General features: G+C 42.9%; 1 protein-coding gene across 2 annotated transcripts in view; it reads right to left on the reverse strand.

Annotated features, from left to right (window-relative positions):
- CTU2 (cytosolic thiouridylase subunit 2) overlaps positions 1–21122 on the reverse strand; it is a 753975-nt gene that overhangs the window by 461619 nt on the left and 271234 nt on the right. For both annotated transcript variants that reach the window (XM_044081705.1, XM_044081704.1), the window contains exon 9: positions 15106–15237. In XM_044081705.1, coding sequence (XP_043937640.1) covers positions 15106–15237 — 132 coding nt within the window. The remainder of the gene's footprint in view (positions 1–15105; positions 15238–21122) is intronic.

Raw genomic sequence — 21122 nt, forward strand, 5'->3', positions numbered from 1 at the left:
TGTAGAGTTTTTTTTATGCCAGGGGACCACCAGATTGGCTTCCTTTTTTTAGAGGAGAGCATCTTGGTTCTACTAGGTATGGTGAGATCCATGCATTTGTGTACATGTTCGTACAGTGCATTGGTGTATGATTCGGTGGTCATGCAACTATTCTCCATTTGCAAGGCTGCCGTGAAGTTAGCCATCTCTGTTTTTAGGAGACCAAAGTTAGCTCTGGAGAAGTTTTTCATGGTGGTTACCTGTGTGTGGGGTGGGGGTGGGGGGGTGTGGATTTCCAAGGTGATTAATTTGTGGTCGGATCTAACCAGGGAGGAGTTGACAATTGGTCTAGAGCAACGGTCGCCCATGTTAGTAATGACTAGGTCAAGGATGTTGCTACCTGTAGTGGGGGTAAGAACGAGCTGGTACAGGGCATTGAAATTAATGAATTCCAGGAAATGTTGGGCAAGTGTATTGGTACACGAGTAGTTTTCCCAGTTAATGGAGGATAGTTGAAGTTGCCCAGTATGAGAGTGTTAGGTTGGATCCTAACATTCTCCAGGGTCCTTAGGTACAAATGTTTCAGGGATAGGTCCTTTGATAGCACATTTGCCTGTTCTTTTGTGTGTGTGTGTGTGGGGGGGGGGTTGTGTGATAAATATGTACAAATATTTTAGGGACAAGTCATTTGATAGCACTTTTAGCATTGCAAAGATGTTTTGTTGGGAAAATGGGTTATTTGCCTACTCTTTTTGTGGAGGGCTGTGCGATAAATATCATAGAATTATAGGAGATTACTAGACTACTGACCCGGAGATCATTTTAAACCTAGCCATTTCTTCCCAATGTAATACAACAGAAATACTAGTCAATACACAAGACTGCATTTAGTGATGACTGCCCATTTCCAGCAGGGTTGTGGGCTCTATCCCTGGTAATAATTGACGGTGCCCCATCCATGTTCCTCTTGAACAGTGTCATAGGGGTGCTCTGTTTCACATGAATTGGTAGCCTGTTCCAAAGATGCAGCAGTCGCTGGGAGATAAATATGTCCCTTCAGCATATCCTATTTAAGTCACAGGCCATATTTAGGTCCCTGAAATGGGTATCCCTAGTCCCAGTTTGATCTAAGGATGTACAGCAAGTTCATTAGGTTGGGTCTTGGATTGCTCTGTAGGTCAGGCATAAGTCTCCCCTAAGAAGTCTATATGATACAGAGTATAGTGACAGGGACTTTAGTCGGTCTGCGTAAGGCACATGCTGAGGCCCCTTGATTTTCTTTGTTAGAAACCTCTGAGGTCTCTCTAATTGCTGCAGGTGCTTAGTATGATACATGCCAAACTGGGCGTTAGGCTCAATTATGAGCCAGATAAGTGCAGAGTATAAGGGAGTTCTAACTTCTTTTGCTCTTGAAGCAATGTCTTACTAATTAAGTGCACTACGTAGAAAGCTTTCCTTACTAAAGTAGACACATGGTGGTTGAAGTTAAGGTCGCGATCAACTTGTGATCCCAGGTCCCTTACCACTTCATGGGTACTTCGGGTACTGTTATTGATTTGATAGTGTAAGGGGGGCATTGTTTGTGCTGAAGGGAATGATGATGCATTTCTTTGCATTCGGTTTGAGACCATGGCTAATGCACCAGTCATTGCTCTGCGTCAGACTCTCCTGGAGTATACAGATATCATTTGGGGATTCAATGATTGCACCTAGTTTGCAGTTGTCTGCCGTCTTGGTCAGCCACAACCCCTTAGTTTTGACCTGAACTTCTGATAAGTATATATACCAAACAGTAGGGGGCCCAGCACTGACCCCTGTGGCACCCCACTGGTAACAAGTCTGCTGGTTGATGCTGAGTTACCCACTATGATAGTGTGTGTGTCAGGTTTGTGAACCAATTGGCAACCCATCTTACAATGAGTGGGTTTGCACTCAGTTTGCCAAATTTATTGGTAATGCCTGCATATGGTATTTTGTTGAAAGTCTTTGCCAGGTCAAGTTATGCTGTGTGCACAGATTTGCCCTCGTCACTGGCCTTGGTCACAATTTCAAAGAAATTCACCACATGTAACAGGCAAGATCTTCCCTTCATAAAGCTGAAATGGGTAGGATCCAGGGTTTGGAGGTCACCTATGTTTTTATTTATAAGGTCCATAATAATACGTTCCATGGCCTTACAGATGAGGCTGGTCAGGCTTATGGCTCTGTAATTCCCCGGGTCTGTTGCTAGGCCATCTTTGTAGAGGGAAATAACTGCTGCTGTTCTCCATTCTGCAGGAACAAAGCATGTGGTTAGGCTATTACTGAAAAGGGTACTTAGTGCTGATACTAGTTCATGTTTTAGCCTGTTTAGAAGACAGCCTGGGATGTCATCTGGTCCCATAGACGCTGTGTTTTTTTGCCGAGGACATGCTCTAAAAATTTGAGGGAAGGTTTGTTGTAAGTTAGGAGGGATAAGGAGTGAAAATTTCTCCAAACCTATCCACTTGTAGGTTTGCTATCTCTGTGGGGTCAGTGTGTGTGATACCATTGGCCATTAGTAAAAGCCTTATGGTTATCCCTGGTTGTACTTGCCAAGTTTCTCTCAAAGGAGCCCTTGGGCGATTTGACAAGTTGTCTTATTTACCTGCTGAGGCTGAGTAGGGTGCTTTACCATTATTGGGACCTTGCCTTTGTTTTCTTGGACAGCAACATTTTTGCACTTATTGTAAAGTTTGTTGATGCTGGATGTCTACCATGGCAGCTTAATTTTACTTGGGGCTCTGTCTTTGATTCTTTCTGGTACGGCCGAGTTTATATACTTATACAAGTGATTATACAGGGCTTTAGTGTAAGCTTCAGCGTAGTTACCACTTCCAGCTTGGGATGGGGCTTGGAATGCATTTATACCTTCACCTAGGAGGGTATAGCTTGCCTTAGTGAAATTTTTTAGTCTGATTTCACCCTTTGTGAGTTTTGTTGTTAATGCCAGCTCAAAGGTGACTGATTTGTAGTCAGTTTTAACTAATGAGGGTCTGACAGTTGCTGTAGTGCATCTGTTTGATGTGTTGGTGAGGATCAGATCCAGAATGTTTGTTCCCTTTGTCGGGATATGGACAATTTTTTCAGGGCATTTGAATTAACAAAGTCAAGGAACTTTTGCGCTAGCAAGTTATGGCTAGTGTAGGTTTCCCAGTTGATAGAATAATTGAAATCTCCTGTAACTAGTGTGTTTGGTTAAATTTGGATTGTCTCCAGTTTGTCAAGTAGGCTTTGTGGGAGTCATGACCCATGGAGGGGGATCTATAACTGGCTATGACTTGAATGGGGGTCTTAACCACCATAACCTGGACCTGGAGAAGCTACATGGAGTTGTCCAGTCTAACTAGACAGGAGGTGAACTTATCCCCAATACAGATTGAAACACCGCTTCCTTTGGTTTTCACATGTTCATTTTGCAGTCTAAAGGTGTGGGAAGCATTGTAGCCTTGCAAAGCTGGGTATTCTCTGAGGCCTTGAACCAGACTTCTGTGACTGCACAAACATCTACATCTTTAAGTGATAGAAGTGGTTCCAGGAAATGCAGTTTTTGGTTTAAGCTGCTAGCATTTAGCAGCATGACCCTTATTTTGTTCTGATTGGTTAATTTCACATCAGTAATGTTGTTTTCAAGACCTTGCCTAAAAAGGCACTATGGGGGAGGTAAGAGCCTTTGCCAGCAGCCAAAAGCCTAGAGGTGTCAGGTGCAAACCATCTCTGACAAAGCAGTGAGGTTTGTCGACCATGGCTTCCTAGGTTGACAGGAACTGGATCCTCTTTGAATGACATCAAAAACTAATCCAATTATTGAAATCAATCATTTTTGTTTATACTGTGGCATCATTCGAGGTGAGGGTAGTATGCTGCTCAAGGCTAGGGACATACCTGCCTGGGACACACACTCAGAGAGCTCAACCATGTCTCGCTTCATAAAGTCCAGTGAGGTACGTCTCAGGTCATTTACATCAACATGAACTATGACAGAGTAATAACGGTACTTGTTGCTGAGAGACCAGAGTGCTTGGCTGAACATGACTTTCTCCTTATCCAACCGGGTGAGTGGGACATCTGTGTGTTTCACTACTGACTCTCCAATGACAAGAACATTTGGTGTTTGAGTGTTATGTCTTACTGGCTTGGTGGATGAGACACTGGTGTTGGTATGTGTCATGGATGCTGTGGGGACTGTGTTTGTTGTAGCAGTCTTGTGTTTTGGAGGCCTCTGGTGTGTCGGTAAGTTTTCTGAGAGAACTTCAGTGTATGTGTATTTACTTGTTTGATATGTACTATGTGTATGGGTAGTAGGATGTGTATGAGTAGAGGTAATATAAGCACATGTAGTGGTGGGTGAGCTGACAACATTCTCTGTGTTACTGTTTTGAGTGAGAGACAGAAAGAGCATGGATTCTAGATTGGGGTAAATACATCTCTCGCACTCTGTACTAGAGTGTGTTATTAGTAGAGGGTTGTCTGTGTACATGAGGCAATTGCTACACTGCATCAAGACACCCTTGAAGACTGTTCTCACTATGGGTGGCAATTCAGAATCTATCACGGTGTTCAGTGGATGGACATTTCTGCCTGGGATTTAGGGAAAATTTGTTGAATTTCACTGTCCGGCTTTGGCCCACAGCTGCATGGCAGTGTGTGGTGCTGAGTGATGTGCAAACAAGCAGAAACCTGATCAAATCCATAAATATCAGAAGTTAAAAATTTGAAAAAAAACTTTTAAAAAATTTCAAAAGGACCAATGAGGATGCTTATTCCAAGCCCTAGACCGGGCTCCCTTTACCAGACAGGTCCCAATCAGCACAATTCTCTCACAAAAGTGCAGATAGGCCCCTTCCAATCCAAGATGGCCTCAAAAACGTGCTCAGAACAAACAAACCACTAGAGACAGTTCCAGAAGCAGCAAACCTGTATCTGGACTATGCCATAGCTACTAGCTACCCTAGTTTCAGTGGGAAACACTAGAGAATGTTTAAAACAGCAGAAAAACAGCAGTGTGACACTAAAACATTTTTAATTTCAGGGAGAGGTCCCTTTGACAGCACTTTTAGCATTTCAAATAAGTTTTGTTAGCAAAATGGGTCATTTGTCTGTTCTTTTGTGTGTGGGGGGGCAATGATGAGTTACTGTTATGACATCCCACATGTTGTTAGCATTTCACATTTGTAGACTGTTTTATGTTTCTCCAGTGGGTAATAGTAACTGGCTACATTTTCTGTTTTCTCTGGAAACAATTATTTTGTAGTTACTTGATACTTCTGTGTATTATACTTCTGTTGTCTTTTAGGACACCTAAAATTATGCCAGTCAGGCGTGTCAATCCAAGTAGACCCCCCCCCTTCACTGATGGGGAAAATCAAGTAATCATGGATGAGTTTTGTCAACATGGTGCTTTTCTCCTGGAAAGGGGACAGGGAGATATGGCACACCAGATGCAAATATGGCAGCAAACTGTGCAAAATGTGAATACCGTGGGCTGCCACAGCAGAACATATGAACAGGTGCAGAACAGAGCCACTGACATGACTACTACTGCACACAGGCGAGCAGCTGCAGTGGGCCATAACCAAATGGCTACTGGGGGGGGGGCTGCTAGGGAACCCCTACTAACCCCCAATGAACAGTTCCTGGCCAATATAAGAGATCCAGACAGCTCCCAGGAGACTGCAGGAGAGCATGTACTTGATGTGGGTGCAACACCTTCTGAGACAGCAAGCAAATTCCACGAGGAGCTTCCAGGTAGGTTTTGTTATCTGAACAGTTGAATACTGTTTTGAAATGAATAAGTTAATTCTGTGTCACATCTTTTTTTTTGGGGGGGGGGGTTGTAGAGTGCTACAGTTATAAGCTTAGGTTGGAGTAGTCAAACATGTTCTTGTTGACATTAAACTTAACGCACATATAAAGGGATAAATATATTTCCCCCTGTGTTATTGATAACTGCGATGTCGAAGCCCTTACCTCTTGCTTAACTTCTTCCAGGACCATCTGGACTACAGAGGAGTATCTCATCTGCAGATGGCAAGGCAAACATCTTTATGTCAATACTGCTAAGCAACTGAAAGAAATACTGTAGTGTGTGATGTTGATCTCAGGCCAGTTGTGTGTACTGCTGTACTGTCTTGTAATGCTGGCATCACTGTTAGTTTGTTATCTTATATTCCACTATAGTAGGGCAGACGTTAATTTATTCCTGTGTTTCTTGCTTTATATCACAGGTGATCATGACAGTAGGAGTTTGGGCCCTGTGCCACCTGATGTCAATGTATTAGCAGACTCTGATGACGACGGTGGCCAAAGTGAGGCACAGTCAGGGGTGCAGAGGTTGAATCTGACACCGAGGTTGATATACAGCCATCCCCTGCATTTCCATCGGACACAGCCAGTAGGCCTACACCTACCCAGTCCAGTGAGCCCACAAATATTGAACAGTAAAAAAACAAGCTCAGGAACCACAAGTAGCCGTAACAGTATTTGTTTCACAAGTACAATTTTCACAAATAAAAGCTGCTTCTTCAGGCATCAAAAAAAACAAATGCTAACAGACACCTTAAATAACAGATAAAATAGACAATAAAACGGTGATTAATTAAAATATTAATTTATTAAAAATACTTCTAAACATAAAAAAAAAACACATTTATAAAAACATAAAATTCTATCCGCTATTCTAATTAATTTTATGTAAATCTTTTTTAAAATTCGTTTTATGCTGAAAGCATCATTTAATTCCGGTGGACACTGAGCCTTAAAACATAAACTCCATTTACTTTCCTCTCTTTCAGTTATGTTTTTCCCATCCCATCCTCTAATATGTGTTGGAACTACATACAAAATTAAAAACTTAAATGAGTACTATCTGTATCGAACATATGTCTCTGAAGTGCATTACTTATCTTCTGTCTCTTTATTTCTGATGTGAATACATATTCTTTTTTAATCTCTGGTTTGTTTTCCCCTATGTAAAAACCAGGACAATTGCAGCACTTAGCCATATATACTATATCCTTGGTGTTACAATCACCATATACTTGTAAACAGAAAACTGTTAGTGGATGCATAAAAGTTTTCTCTGTGTAAATGTACTTACAGAAGGTACATTTATTACACTTGCATGTTACATTTTTGTTGGTTCTATGTCCTATCAATCACTTGTTCTTTACAACATAAATTATTCTTTAATGTAGCATTTCTTCTATAGCTAAATGCAGGGCATGCTTCGTAGATTACTTTTAACTCTGGGACTTGAGAAAGCATTGGCCAATATTTTTTAACGATATCTTTAATACTCCCTGTTTTGCGATCGTATGTTAAGAGTCGTATCATATGTTAAGTTGTTTCTTTCTGACTTTTGTTAATGTTTGAGAAAAATGGGTTGAAAGACCGTATGTCTATCTCTCAACACATTAATTTTTATGTACTGTACCACTTTCTTATTATAACCTCTACTGCATCTTCGTTTTAATGGACAATTTCAGGCCAATAAAGCCAAACCCTACTAGCTGTGGAGTTTTCATTTAGTTTCCATTAAAACAACGAAACAAGTCATGGACATTCAGTCACCACTTAGCTGAAACACATGGTGTTCATAAGGGTCATTTGCATATATCCCATGTGCTCCTATTCAAGAGGTTTGAGAGGTCACTCACTGGAAGTTCCAGCTAGGCTGGAGTTTTCATTTAGTTTTTACTGGTTATTTTTTCTGTGTGACCTTCTCACTCATTGTTTTAGTTTGTTATTTGGGATACTTTGCAGTCACCCTGATGATAATGGACATCAGCTGGGTATAACAGCCCTGTGTTTCTTGTGCTTAGTCAGACACTCTGTTTGTGCTGTGCTGATGAGGTCATTACAAGGCCGAAATATGCATATTCACAGCTAGTGGGGTTTGGCTTTATTGGCCTGGAATTGTCTATTAGAATGATGAAACAAGTCATGAGCATTCAGAATCGCCAATTACCTGAAACACATGTTCATAAGGGTCATCTGCATATATCCCATGTGCCTCATATTCAAGAGGTTTGAGAGGTCACTCACTGGAAGTTCCAGCTTAGCTGGAGTTTACATTTAGTTTTTACATCCAATAAATGCAAACAATATTCTCCTTTATTAGAAAAAGTTCAAAAGATAACTGGCAGGTCAATGGAATGATTAACATTTAACTCTGAGACAACCTTGGGTAGAAAGGCGGGGTTAGTCCAAAGAGATTCTCTCTCTTTGTGGAAAACTATGTAAGGACGTTTTACGCACAGTGCCTGTAATTCTGAAATTCTTCTCACCGAGGTAATGGCTACCAAGAATAAAGTCTTCCAAGACAAGAATTTTATTTTGCAAGTGGCAGCAGGGTCAAAGGGATGATGACTCAAAGTTTGTAGGACCAGTGTCAAATTCCAAGGCTCAATGGGCTCTTTGAAGGGCGGATATATATGTATGACTCCTTTCAAGAAAGTTTTACAGAGAAGGTGAGATATTAAAGAGGAATCTTGGAAACCATTATGGAAGTTTAAGATAGCTGCTAAATAGGCATGGATCGTAGACGCTGATGCTCCTGAATGGAGTAAGGTTGATAAATACTCAATACTGAATTAAAAGGAACTGAAAAGGGGTCCAGTCCTTTTTCTCGAGACCAAAAAACAAATCTATTCCATTTACTATAATACATTTTTCTGATGGATGGTTTATGGAAAGCCAGAAGTATTTTTCGTACAGGAGAAGACTAGTTATTTTGCCTGGGAATTACTGGAAGTGGAGGTACCAAGCTGTCAGCTTGAGGCTTGATAGGTTTGGGTGGATCAACCCCTGAGGGTGCAACAGTAATCATGGAGATGGATCCGGAGTCCAGGGTCGGTGAACCAGGTGAGGCCAAAGGAAAGGGAACCAGACTTGTCAGGGCCAATAGGATGCAATGAGGGTTACTTTGCTTCTCAACCGAAGTGCTTTCTTTAGAAACTCTGAAATCAGAGGAAAGGGAGGGAAGGCATAAAGCAGACTGAACAGACTGCATGTTTCTAGAGTAACAAAGAGGAAGAACTGCAGGCCATCCATGACTTAAAAATAAAGTACTTGAATCTGCAAACTGAAAATGCATTACTAAAGCATAATTAAATACAAAAGACAGAGGATAAAACCAAGAACTGTGTATTAACTGTGTTTTGACAATGATGTAGTCAATGAGATCACTACCTTGAAACAAAAGCAAGATGCTTTGGCCCAGCTTACAGACTGCTTTAAAAGTTATTGAGTGAATGGTCTTATCAAACAAAAGAGCTATGAAAATGAAACGGAAAAAGAAATGGTTTCTGAATTTTCTGTACAAGTTGAATACGTAAAAGAGAGAAAACTATAAAAAGTGAACAGTCTCTCTTATTACAAATAGTAAAAGAGCTTGTAATATCAGAGTTACAAAGTGAAGTGATAAAACTATGTGAGGAGAAACAAGTGAATCAATGAGTCAGCAAACTACATAATGATATTAACTAAACATAAAGGAAGATGTAAATATCTCTAAAGTTAAGGGGCTAAAACAGTAAGAGAAGCAGATAGAAGGATTTTGTCACAACTCTAGAACACAGAGTCTGAAAAAGAGCAGCAAAAGAAAAGGATAGCTTTAGCACGCATGAAAGTCTCAAAAGTTTCAATATGGAACTGGAGGAGTATAAATCTTAGTTGCAGCGACCAAGTCAAAAACTAGAAAAGCAGTTGCAAAAAAAAAAAAAAAAAAAAAAAGGCTTCACTAACCAAGTATTACAAATATTAGCTCAAAAGTTGTAGTACCAAAAGTGAAACTTAGAACGTAATTGGGAATGAAAATGCATCTGCTAAAATGACAGAGCTACAAATCTTACAAGAGGAAAAGCATAAATGCAAATGTTCTGATTAACACTTCATAGGTTCATAGGTTCATACTAGGCTATCTGCCCGAGGGCATTTACAAGCCTAGCCCATAGTTTTGTGGCTTATGCCACCCCTTTAGTATGGGGAACTATACCCATTTTTTTGCTGTGCCTCTGTCGAGCAGTGACACTGAGGTAATCCCTGGGGTATATCTGCGATCTCCCATCCATTGGTCAAGATTTCTCTTGAACAAGGCCAGCGAGGTGCTCTGCCTCACATATACCGGGATTTTATTCCACAGCATAGGGAGTCTTTGGGTGATGAATCTATCCCTCCAGCATGTCCTATTAATAGCCGTGTCGAGGTTTAAGTCTCCCGCCCTTGTGGCTCTGATGGATCTAGATTTTTTGAGGTGAAGCATATTCATCAAATCTGGGTTTGACATGGCCTTGTATGTTAGGCAAAGGTCACCTCTGAGCAAGCGGTGGCGACTGAATAGAGCTGGAGTTCTTTCAGTCGGGCAGCATAGGACAGATGTTTGAGACCCTTTATCCTTTTGGTGAGGAACTTTTGTGGCCTCTCCAGCTGCTGCAAGTGTCGGGTCAGATACATTCGAATGGGGCATTGTACTCAATCATTGGTCTGATGAGTGATGAGTATAGGGAGACTATGACCTCCCTTGATCTAGATGAGAATCCCTTCATGATAAGGTGGGCAATGTAGAAGGTCTTCCTAACTACTTTAGCTACATGGGTGTCGAATGACAGACTACTATCAACCTGGGTCCCCAGGTCCCTGATAACTTCTTCTGTGCTCAGTGGATTGCCACCTATTTGGTAGCTAGGGGTAACCTTGTTTTTCCCGAAGGGTATGACTATGCATTTTTTGGCATTTAACTTTAGGCCATGGCTCTGGCACCAGTTATCCTTTTCTGTGAGACCCTTCTGAAGGATATCTGTGTCAGATTTGTTTTCTACTATGGCGCCCAGTTTGCAGTCATCTGCAAACTTTGTCAGCCATAACCCTCCTGTGTTTGCTTGTACTTCGGAAAAGTAGATGCCAAACAAGAGTGGGCCCAGGACTGAGCCCTGTGGTACACCACTTGTGACAGGCTTTGAGTCTGACATGGCGCCAGCAACTCTGACCCTGTGAGTTCTGTCACTCAGCCAGTTTGCAACCCATCTTGTGATGTATGGGTTAACATTTAAGCTGATGAGTTTTTCAATGATACCCGAGTGGGGTATTGTATCGAAGGCCTTCGCCAGATCGAGGTAGGCTGTATGGACTGCCTTTCCCTCATCAATGGCTTTGGTGACTGTTTGAAAAAGTCAACCAAGTTTAGAAGGCATGATCTGCCTTTGACAAAGCCAAACTGGGATGGATCCAAAGTCTGCAAATTCCCTATGTCTTTATTTATGAGGTCCATTATGATCCTCTCCATGGCTTTGCAGATAAGGCTTGTCAAGCTAATGGGCGGTAATTTCCAGGGTCGGTGGAGGCACCGCCTTTGTGAAGTGGGACCACAGTTGCAGTGCGCCACTCCTGGAGTGTATCCAGAGGTAAGACTATGATTAAACAGATGTCCTAGCTGTGGGTTTAATTCCTCGTTGAGTTCGTGGAGCACACAGCCGGGGACACCATCAGGTCCCATGGATGCTGTGTTTTTTGCTTTGGAGAGAGCAGTTCTCACTTGGGCGTTGGAGATGTTTGGGGGCTGCAATCGCTTGGTATAGATATCTCTCCTTTTGGGGAGGGGAGAAGTTTGCACTGAACCTGTCAGCCAGTATGTTGGCAATGTCTGTAGGATCAGTAATCTTCACATCATTTTGAACTAGTTCTGAGCATATCTGGGAGTTTCCTCCCAGGTTTCTAACATAGCTAAAGAAGGCCTTATGATTGTCTTTTGAGTCTTTAGCTATTTTTCTCTCAAAATTTGCTTTGGATGATTTTATGAGAGCTCTTAGTTTTTACTTATAGTGATCAAGGGTGTCTTACCTTTTAAGGATTTTGCTCCATCTTGTAGTAGCTTCCTCCTTTTGTTGTAGAGTTTGTTTATGGCTGGGGTCCACCAGACTGGATGCTTGCCTTTGGTACAAAGAGTCTTTGTTTTGCTTGGGATTGCCTTATCCATGCAATCCTGCAGGTGCTGGTAGAAGGCATTTGTAAGTGATTCAGCGGCTTGAGTACTGTTTTCCGCCGGCTCGGGGCCTTAAAGGAGACCACACTAGTCTTTAGAAGTGTGAAGTCGGCTTTCGAGAAGTTCTTTACTGTGGTCTTTTTTATTTCAGGTGGGGGTGGGATGAGGACCTCCAGCGAGATTAGTTTGTGATCTGATCTCACCAGTGAGGGGTATACTTCCGGTGTTGAACATTGTGCTCCCATGTTCGTGATGATGAGATCAAGTATGTTTTCTCCTCTTGTGGGGATGGTGACTAGTTGTTCCTGGAATTCATAAACTCAAATGCCATGGAACTTTTGGGCTAGGGTGTTTGGGCTTGAGTAGTGTTCCCAGTCTATATTAGGGTAATTGAAGTCACCTAGTATGATGGTGTTTGGTGATACATTTATCCCCTCTAGTGTTTTCAGGAAGGCCATGTGAGGTTCCTGAGTTTGTGAGGGTGGCCTGTAACATGCTACAATTTGCAGAGCAGTCTTGCCTATGGTTAATTGCACCTGGATGGTCTCCGATGCATCGTGCGTTGCCACCAGTCTTGAGGTGTGGGTGTCCTTGATGAATATGGATACCCCCCCTCCTTTCTTGGTATTGTTCGGATTTTGGGGCCGGAACGCATGATAAGAGGTAAAACCTGATAGTGCTGGGGTGCTCTCAGGAGCCTTGAACCAGGTTTCTGTCACTGCACAGACATCGATGTTCTCCATACCGAGAAGGGCCTCGAGTGCGTGCATTTTGAGATTTAGACTTCTGGCATTGAGCAGCATTACCCTTAGTTTTTTACGGAGAGATTGTGTCTGTAAAAAAGAGGCACAATAAGTAAACATGGAAAATGTTGCACACAAAACTAAATAGATGCGAGAAGGGTGTTCTGCTATACAGGCGGTATTTGCCACAGAGCAAATGGAAGGAATGGCATTCATTAATGCCTTGGATGTCACTATGGATGAAAAAAAAAGTTTTGTACTTTTGGCAAATGTGGACAGATTTCAAAAAAGTATTCATAGTCTGCAAAAAATACTTAACTATCTAAGGGACTTGGGTATCTAATATCTGTAAACTCAGAATTTGCCAAGGATTCCACACAAGCCCTGAAATGATAAATACTACATGGTTAACAAATCTGAGTAACTCAGGCAAGCCAATATCTGTGTTGTTTTAGAGGGAGTTCATCTGGAGACCTTTGTGAATACGGTCATTGCACAAGTGGAAGATCGTTGCTGTCTAGCTGTGATGATGGGTCAGATGGCCAATTAAGTTGCTTAACCCTCCCCAGGTCTGAGCCGGTGGCTCACTTAACATAATACCCCATTTCTGTGAACTGCCATGTAAGCAAATGACCCATACTTTGAGCCAAACTGAGCTAAAATATGAGGAGAGGGGAGGGCGTTCTCCTATGTCACACCCTTTCCTCTATGAAAATGGAGCCTTCTCACACAGTCCTCAATGGCTGTCTTCTCCAGGACATCTGAGGTCTCAGATTTTGACTCTCCTATTCCTAGGAGGCTTTTCACATCTGTTCCCACAGTATGTATGTATCACCTGGGTGGGGACACCTCCTCCACTACAGCCCTCCAGGTCACATACTCTGCTCTTGGGCTGCTTCCTCTGATTATACAAGTAATCTGGTAACACTGATATACCACACAGGAAGCTTTTATTACTTTCACATGACTGTTTATATTCTTTAGTAGCAACAGTAGTAGTCTGTAGTGATACAGAAAAGATACTTGTTCAGAAGAAAAAAACATCATTCATTTATCAAAAGCAGCTAGCTAAGACAAATGTAGGCCAGGCTCTCTTTCAAAGGAATCGGAAAGTAGAATATCACTTTTACCTAAACAGAGGCTGTGTGGTTTAGTGTTACCTACAAAGGGTAGGTACAAGTTACAGCTTCTTTCTCAAACAGAATAAAATACCAGTGGCTTAAACAGGGCACACAATATAACTTTACCTACTATAGGTAATGTCATAACGATGAGTCTTCATAAATAAATGGAATTTCAAAAAAATAGAAAATACTTTTAATTAAAAAAAAAAAAAAACATAAGTCTTTTACAGGTAACACACTCTGAAAGTTAGCAAAGCACTTAGCATATGTTTCTTAGAAATGTCTCCAGGAAGAACACACAAGTACCACTTCAGAGTTACTTAAATATTTTCCATCTAAGTAGCATCATCTTTCATTAGTTTGCGGTACACAAAGCCATGTGACTATGCTTTGAAATAGGAAAAAAAGGTGTATTCCATAAGCACACTTTTGTATGCAAGAAAGATGCTTAACAAAGTTTATGTACGTTTCAGCACTGATGTGCGTCAACCTTGTGTTACAAGATAAACAGCAACCACCACAGGACAGGCATTAGTAAGCTGAAACAGCTTTTAACGATGTAACGATGTAGTATATGTTTTGCTGTCACAATTTGTGTGTGTGTGTGTGTGTGTGTGTGTGTGTGTGTGTGTGTGTGTGTGTGTGTGTGTGTGTGTGTGTGTGTGAGAGTGAAATTTATTACAGCTTTTAGAACTGTCAGAGGATCAGAGATAAATTTCACTTCTGGCCACTCTATTTGAAACACTGTTAAGCATGCTACAGTTTAGTGATGCTATTTTTTTTTTCATTTAAATCTCTTAGTACTTGGAGCAGCTAAAGGTTCATGTACTACAAAATATGTATTACAAACATCTGTGTGACAGTACAATGTGTGTTACAGCTTTGAAAGTTGTAAAACAGCACACCTACACTTTTTTCTTTTTTTCTCTCTCTCTCTCTCTCTCTCTTTCTAACTGGTAAACACACAGTAGGTAAAGCTCCATAGACTTATAAAAATAGCAGTTTTCTGTGATCATAACCAAATAGTTATATGTAATTGAAAAGGAAACCATAATTTACTTCTCTGTCCTTGCTTCACTCCACTCTCAAGATGAATTATTGAGATCAGTTTCTGAAGGATTTAACAACTTGGGGTCAATCAGCGACCTAATCATAATACTATAATTTCAGCAGTTAATGTAGATATGAAGGTTGCTTTTTTGACATGTACTGAAAGAAATAACCCCCCTTCTATGTAAACCTTTGCATCTTCTTGCCATACCTTGGTGTCCAAGCTGGGAACAAATACAGAAGGAACATTGAATAATTTGTTATAAAATGCTATTTCTTTGGATGAGTAATCTCTCATTGGTCGCACCAGGATAGGGTCTCCATAGCGGTTATCTGAGAAGCCCTGTAAGAGAAAAAAAAATGGTTTAAGAAACACAATGCTGCCAAACATACACATTACGTGAAAATAAAAGCACACACACAAAAAAAAAAAACAGGGACCACAAACTGATAACAGAGGAGATGATTTAGAGCTAAATTAAAAACATTTTTTTTTTCAAATAAAGCATGACAGATGCAAGTAAAATAAAAAGCCAGTACTTAAAGAGAAAAATAAAAGAAGGTTCTGAAAAGGCAATGGTGAATCAGATGTAAAAATATTAATCGTATCGTAAATGAAGCAGAAAAATAAAGAGATTATAAAGGCAGGATGCAAAATCAGAACAGCAAAATGTATAGTAGTATAAATAATGCCAACATATTACTGAAGATAAGACTTGAAAAAAAAGGTGAAGAAGCTAGGGAAGAGATGAGTGTGTGCAGATCATGTGAGGTGCCATGGGAGAACAATGTTTTTATTTATTAGTTTTATTTTGCCTTTGCTTACCAGATAAGTCCAACTCGGTTTAGTCACAAAACCCTTTTCAGTGAAGGCTCAGGGAGAACAGCTCCAACATATTACAAATATTTTTAAACACACATTCAGAAAAAAATATATAGACCAGATACAGATTTGCTGTATCCAGGACTGTTTTGTAAGTTTCTGAGTCCCCCAGACCTTTCTGAGTTGGAGGGGAAGCCTTCTAGCTGATCAGTGGGAGTGGTAAGCACTAGGTAGCCTATTTACCACAAGAGGTGTGGTTTCTGGCCCAGAAAAAAGAAGTTATGTCTTACCATAACATTCCATCTGTGTTGTTGATCTTCGTTCATTCATTCATTACTGATAGGTTATCAGTTCTGTCCTTGGAACTGAGCCAGCCAAATATCAAGCTCGCATCAGCCAAAAACTCTTGAGCCAAGGACCTACCCAGAATTCTCTGCTCCCTGTTACCTTAGATCAAGTTTGCAAGTTGATAGACAAAAGTAAAGGCTACCTCTGGTCATAACAGACCTACAATAAAGGAGTATATGAGATCAACCAGGAACCTCCCGGGGGGGGGGGGGGTGGAGGGTGGGAAGTAATGAATGAATGAAGATCAACAACCAGATGGAATGTTATGGTAAGACATAACTTCTTTATCTGATGTTGTTAATCTTCGTTCATTCCTTACAGATGGGACAGAGACCCAGCTACCTGTATCCCTAGGTGGCCCTCACGGAAGGACATTCCTGAGCACCATGGAGCCAAAAGAAGCTCCACCTCTGGAGGCCAATTCCAATTTGTAATAAAGAATAAAGGTATGAGGTTTGGCCCAAGTCGCAGCTGAGCAAATATCATTGAGGGAAGCCTTAGCATGGAAAGCTGCTGAAGTTGCGACAGACCTTGTAGAATGTGCTTTCACTCTGTGAGGCAAGGTGACATTGTTTTTGTTGTAGATAAAGGTAATACAATTTCTCAACCATGAGGCCAATGTAACTTTTGAGACAGGATGACCTCGTCTAGGTCCAGAAAAAGCCAGAAACAGTTGGTCTGACTTACGGGTAGATTTTGTTCTGTTCAGATAAAAACGTATTTGCTTATGAACATCCAAGGAGTGCAGGCAATACTCTCCCTTGTTAGAGTGGTTAGGAAAGAATACTGGAAGGTCAATAGATTGGTTGATAGACCGCTCCGACACCACTTTTGGTAAAAAGGAAGAATTAGTTCTCAGTGATACCCTATCCTTATGGAAGATAACATAGGGAGTTTTGATGCATAAGGCTTGAAGTTCTGACAAGCATCTGGCCGATGTGATTGCAATCAGAAACAAAGTTTTCCAAGAGAGATATTTTACATCACATGAAGACGCGGGTTCAAACGGGGAGCTATTAGAGCTTGCAGAACCAATGCCAAATCCCAAGGCTGTACCAGTTCTCTAAAGGGAGGTGTTAAGTGGATAACCCCCTTCAAGATGGTTTTACAGAGTCTATGCGAGATAAGCGAAGAATCCTGAAAACCAATGTGGAAATTTGAAATGGCAGCTAAATGCACACCAATAGTACAGGCAGACACCCCAGAGTGGAAAAGATGTGATAAGTAATCCAAAACCACAGAAACTGGGGCTGACAAGGGGTCTATTTGTTTATCGCTGCCCATAGAGAAAACCTTTTCCATTTATTGAGATAGATTAGTCTGATCGACGATTTATGAGATGCAATAAGAATATTGCGCACAGGGGACAAGAGGTTTTCCTGCCTGGCAATCATTGGAAGTGGAGAAACCAAGCTGTCAGTTTCAGGGTTGTTACATTGGGGTGAGTCAGACCCTGTGGATGGGAGATCAACGTTGGGGATGGATTGAGGTTCCACGGTTGATCTAGCAGGTGAGGCCTGAGGAAGGGGAACCAGACGTGTTGAGGCCAATATGGAGCAATGAGGATCACTTTGCTTTTCAACTGTCATGCTTTCTTCAGAAATTGGGAGATGAGGAGAAGAGTAGGATAAGCATAAAGTAGACCCGAGGGCCAAGTGAGGACTAGAGCGTCTCTCGGTGACTGTCCCCGAGGGGGGATCAGGGCAAAATAGTTGCTGCACTTGTAGTTGGTTGGGGAGGCGAATAGGTCACAGCAAGGTTGGCCCCAGCCGTTGAAGATTCTTGCCACTATCACAGGGCTGAGGGACCACTCGTGAGGTTGTAGACTGCATCTGCTTAGTTTGTCCGCTATCACGTTGGAGCTACCGGGAATGTGGGTTGCAATTAGAAAGCGATTGGAAGCTATCGCCCATTGCTGTATTCTCAAGGCCTCTCGGCATAACGGGTAAGATCTGGTGACCCCTTGCTTGTTGATGTACTAGACCACTGACATGTTGTCTGATTGGATCACAATAGTCCCTGATGGAAGGATGGAGTGAAATGCTTGCAACGCTAGTAGCACTGCCCTCAGTTCCAGGACACTGATATGCAAAAGGGTATCTGTCTCCAACGAGGAGCTATTGACCAAGCTTCCCTGACATAGTCCCCCCCACCCCATCAGGGAGGCGTCTGTGGTCACTGTGGTGTTCAGTTGTTGGGGGCTGAAGGAGCGAGACCACTGTTGGGGATTTCGAGACGTCCACCAGAGTAAATCCTGATTGCATCTCTAAGTTGCACTTATCTGAAAAGACAAAGGATGTTGTAGCGGGTACCACTGAGTGAGAAGTAACCACTAAAGGAGCCTCATGTGGACTCTGGCTAGAGGAACAATGGTGATAAAGGCTGCCATTGACCCCAAGAGTTGGAGTATAGATCGAGCGGGAGATTTGTGGTGACACAGCATCGGTTGAACCTGTTGCTTTATTCTCTGAAACCTGTGGTCCGGAAGAAATGCTGTGCAATTTCTCGTGTCCAACAGTACCCTTATGAATTCCAAAGACTGAGGTGGATCATGTTGGACTTCTCCCAGTTTATAGTTATTCCTAGGCATTGTGCTGTGAGGAGAGTGTAGTGCAGGGCTTCTTCCAGTAGATGCTTGGTGGGGGTGGTGAGGAGCCAGTCATCTAGATATGGAAATGCCTGGAATCCTTGAAGTCGCAAGTGAGCAATAACCACTGCCATGCATTTGGTGAACACTTTGGGGGCTGTAGAGAGATCGAAGGATAGAGCTCAAAATTGGTAGTGACTGGCTCCTATGTGGAAGCGGAGGTATCTTCTTGAGCATTTGTCTATTTTTATGTGGTTATACACATCTTGAAGATCTACAGAGCACATCCAATCATCTTCTTCCAGGAGAGGAACGATAGACTGAACTGTGCGTGACCATCTGGAATTTCTCTGTTTTTACAAATTTGTTCAGTGTGCTGAGATCCAGAATTGGTCTCCAGTCCCCTGTCTTTTTTGGCACTAAAACGAACCTTGAGTAAAATCCGGATCCTATCTGGTCTGGGGGGACCATCTGGTTGACTCTTTTTTTGTAGTAGCTTTTGGATTTTGTGTGCTGCTACTTCCCTTTGACTGGGTGGAATGTCAGGTAATAGTATGGATGAGATTGGACAAAGAGGGAAGGGGATGCGACAGCCTCTGGATATTATCCGTTGTACCCAAGAGTCGGTGGTTATATTCCGCCAGGCAGCAGGGAACAAGGAAAAAAACAAACCCTGACCACTTCCAGAGGTGAGCAGTTGGGCAACGCTTCAGGAGCGCTGATAGGGTTGGCCAGAGAAAGAATCTCTGGAAGCCCGGTTTTGCGGACCTCCTCTGTCCCGAATGGGGCGACTTCCATTAAGTTTCCTCCTCTGCCTCTAGGGGAGAACTCGTCACATGCGTCATGGAAAGACCCCTGTGATTTCCTGTGCCACATCTTCCCGCTCCTCTGATTTCTGGAGTAGAATCATTGAGGAGTGGAGTGTCTGACACCAGTGGCAGTTAGGGCCTTGCCATCTTTTTCACACCTTGCCAGCGTATCTTTAACTTTAGGACCAAACAAATAAGCGGCCTCGATGGGGGGCGTTCATGAAGGAAGCCTTAAAGGAGTCCGCAAAGGCGCATCCAGGCCTGTCGTCTGGTGACCATACCCACACCTGCCGCTCTAGTCGCTCCCTCCGTTGCGTGAGAAATAAGACGCATGGAAGAATTGGAAATGGACTCTAGGGTGGCTATCTGAGAAGCCACATTGTCACGGATCTCATCAGAAACAGCTCCTGCCAAGGTTTCAGAGAGTTGGTTGAGAAGATCCCTCTGAAGCCTGGTAAAGTGTGCCGAATAGTTCAAAGACCTTACGGTGAAGGTCGATGAAGCAAACACATGCTTCCCTAGTCTGTCTATCGCCCAGGACTCCTTGTTGGGTGGAAAGACAGTTTGGCTCTCTTCTGCCAAATCCTTCTTAGTTGCAGCTGCCACCACCATGGCATCTACTGAAGACCTCATGACCAATGAAGATGCTCAGCTGGGGACAATAAGATTTTATCAGGCCTCGGTGGTATGGCTTCCATGGTGGCAGAAGCCCTCCATGCACGCTGGACGAGCTCATCGGCTGGCGGGGTAACCCAGGAGGTAGGGGGCCGGGCACTAAAAGCCTGCAGGAATACGGATACCTCAGAGGAAGGATTAGAGGACTTCCAATCACCCCTCTGTCTAAGGATCTCGAGGACGTCACCAAAGAACACCTCATCAGAGGGTGACTGTAGGGACCCTTCCCCGTCATCAAAGTCCGTATCTTCAGTCAACGACTCCTCAGTGGAGTCCATGTGCTTCCTCTTGCACGATGCTTTGCGTGGTACTTCCTCAGTGGGAGGTTCTGGGGAAGACTGCAAAGAGGGGGTCTCCTGAGGAGGAGAAACCCGAGGCACTTGTGCCCGGTGTTCGGCGGTTATGGCTTGTGAAAGTTGCGGCACAGAGGGGGGAGAGGACTCTGACATGTGGGGTCTGCCAGCAGAGGCAAGCGCCCTCTCCATGGCCTGGAAGGCCAGCCTGCCCAAGCATGGATGGGACCTCTGAACAGTACATGACAACCTAGGAACCGGGGTCACAACCCGCCCCGACGAGCCGGCCCACAAACCAGGAGTCTCAAAAGGACTGTGACATGTGATAGAGGGAGGATTCTTGGAGGGTGCCATAGAAAAAATTGGAGTGAAACCAAGAATGTCCTCCCCCACGGCACAGCCACTGGCCTGAGAAAAGCCCGATGCCCAGTGCACAGAGGGCCACAAGGACGACTCCGGTTCCAAAGTGAGATCCACTATTGGAGTCGGAGGAAGGGAAGCTGCTGTCGGAGTAATGGGCTTCGATACCTAGGTGGAAGTTGAAGGAGGAGTGTACATTGGAGTTTGAGGAGATATACGTTCATCTGAGGGAGGGAACGTGTACTTTGACGGATGAGAGAGACCTCTGGCCACAAGCAATTGGTCAATAAGCCACAATACATCTTGCTCAGAGAGGCTCCTGATCGACCTCAA

The sequence above is a fragment of the Protopterus annectens genome, chromosome 8.part1 (assembly GCF_019279795.1).
Source record: "Protopterus annectens isolate FY-2018-M chromosome 8.part1, PAN1.0, whole genome shotgun sequence".
NCBI lineage: Eukaryota > Metazoa > Chordata > Ceratodontiformes > Protopteridae > Protopterus > Protopterus annectens.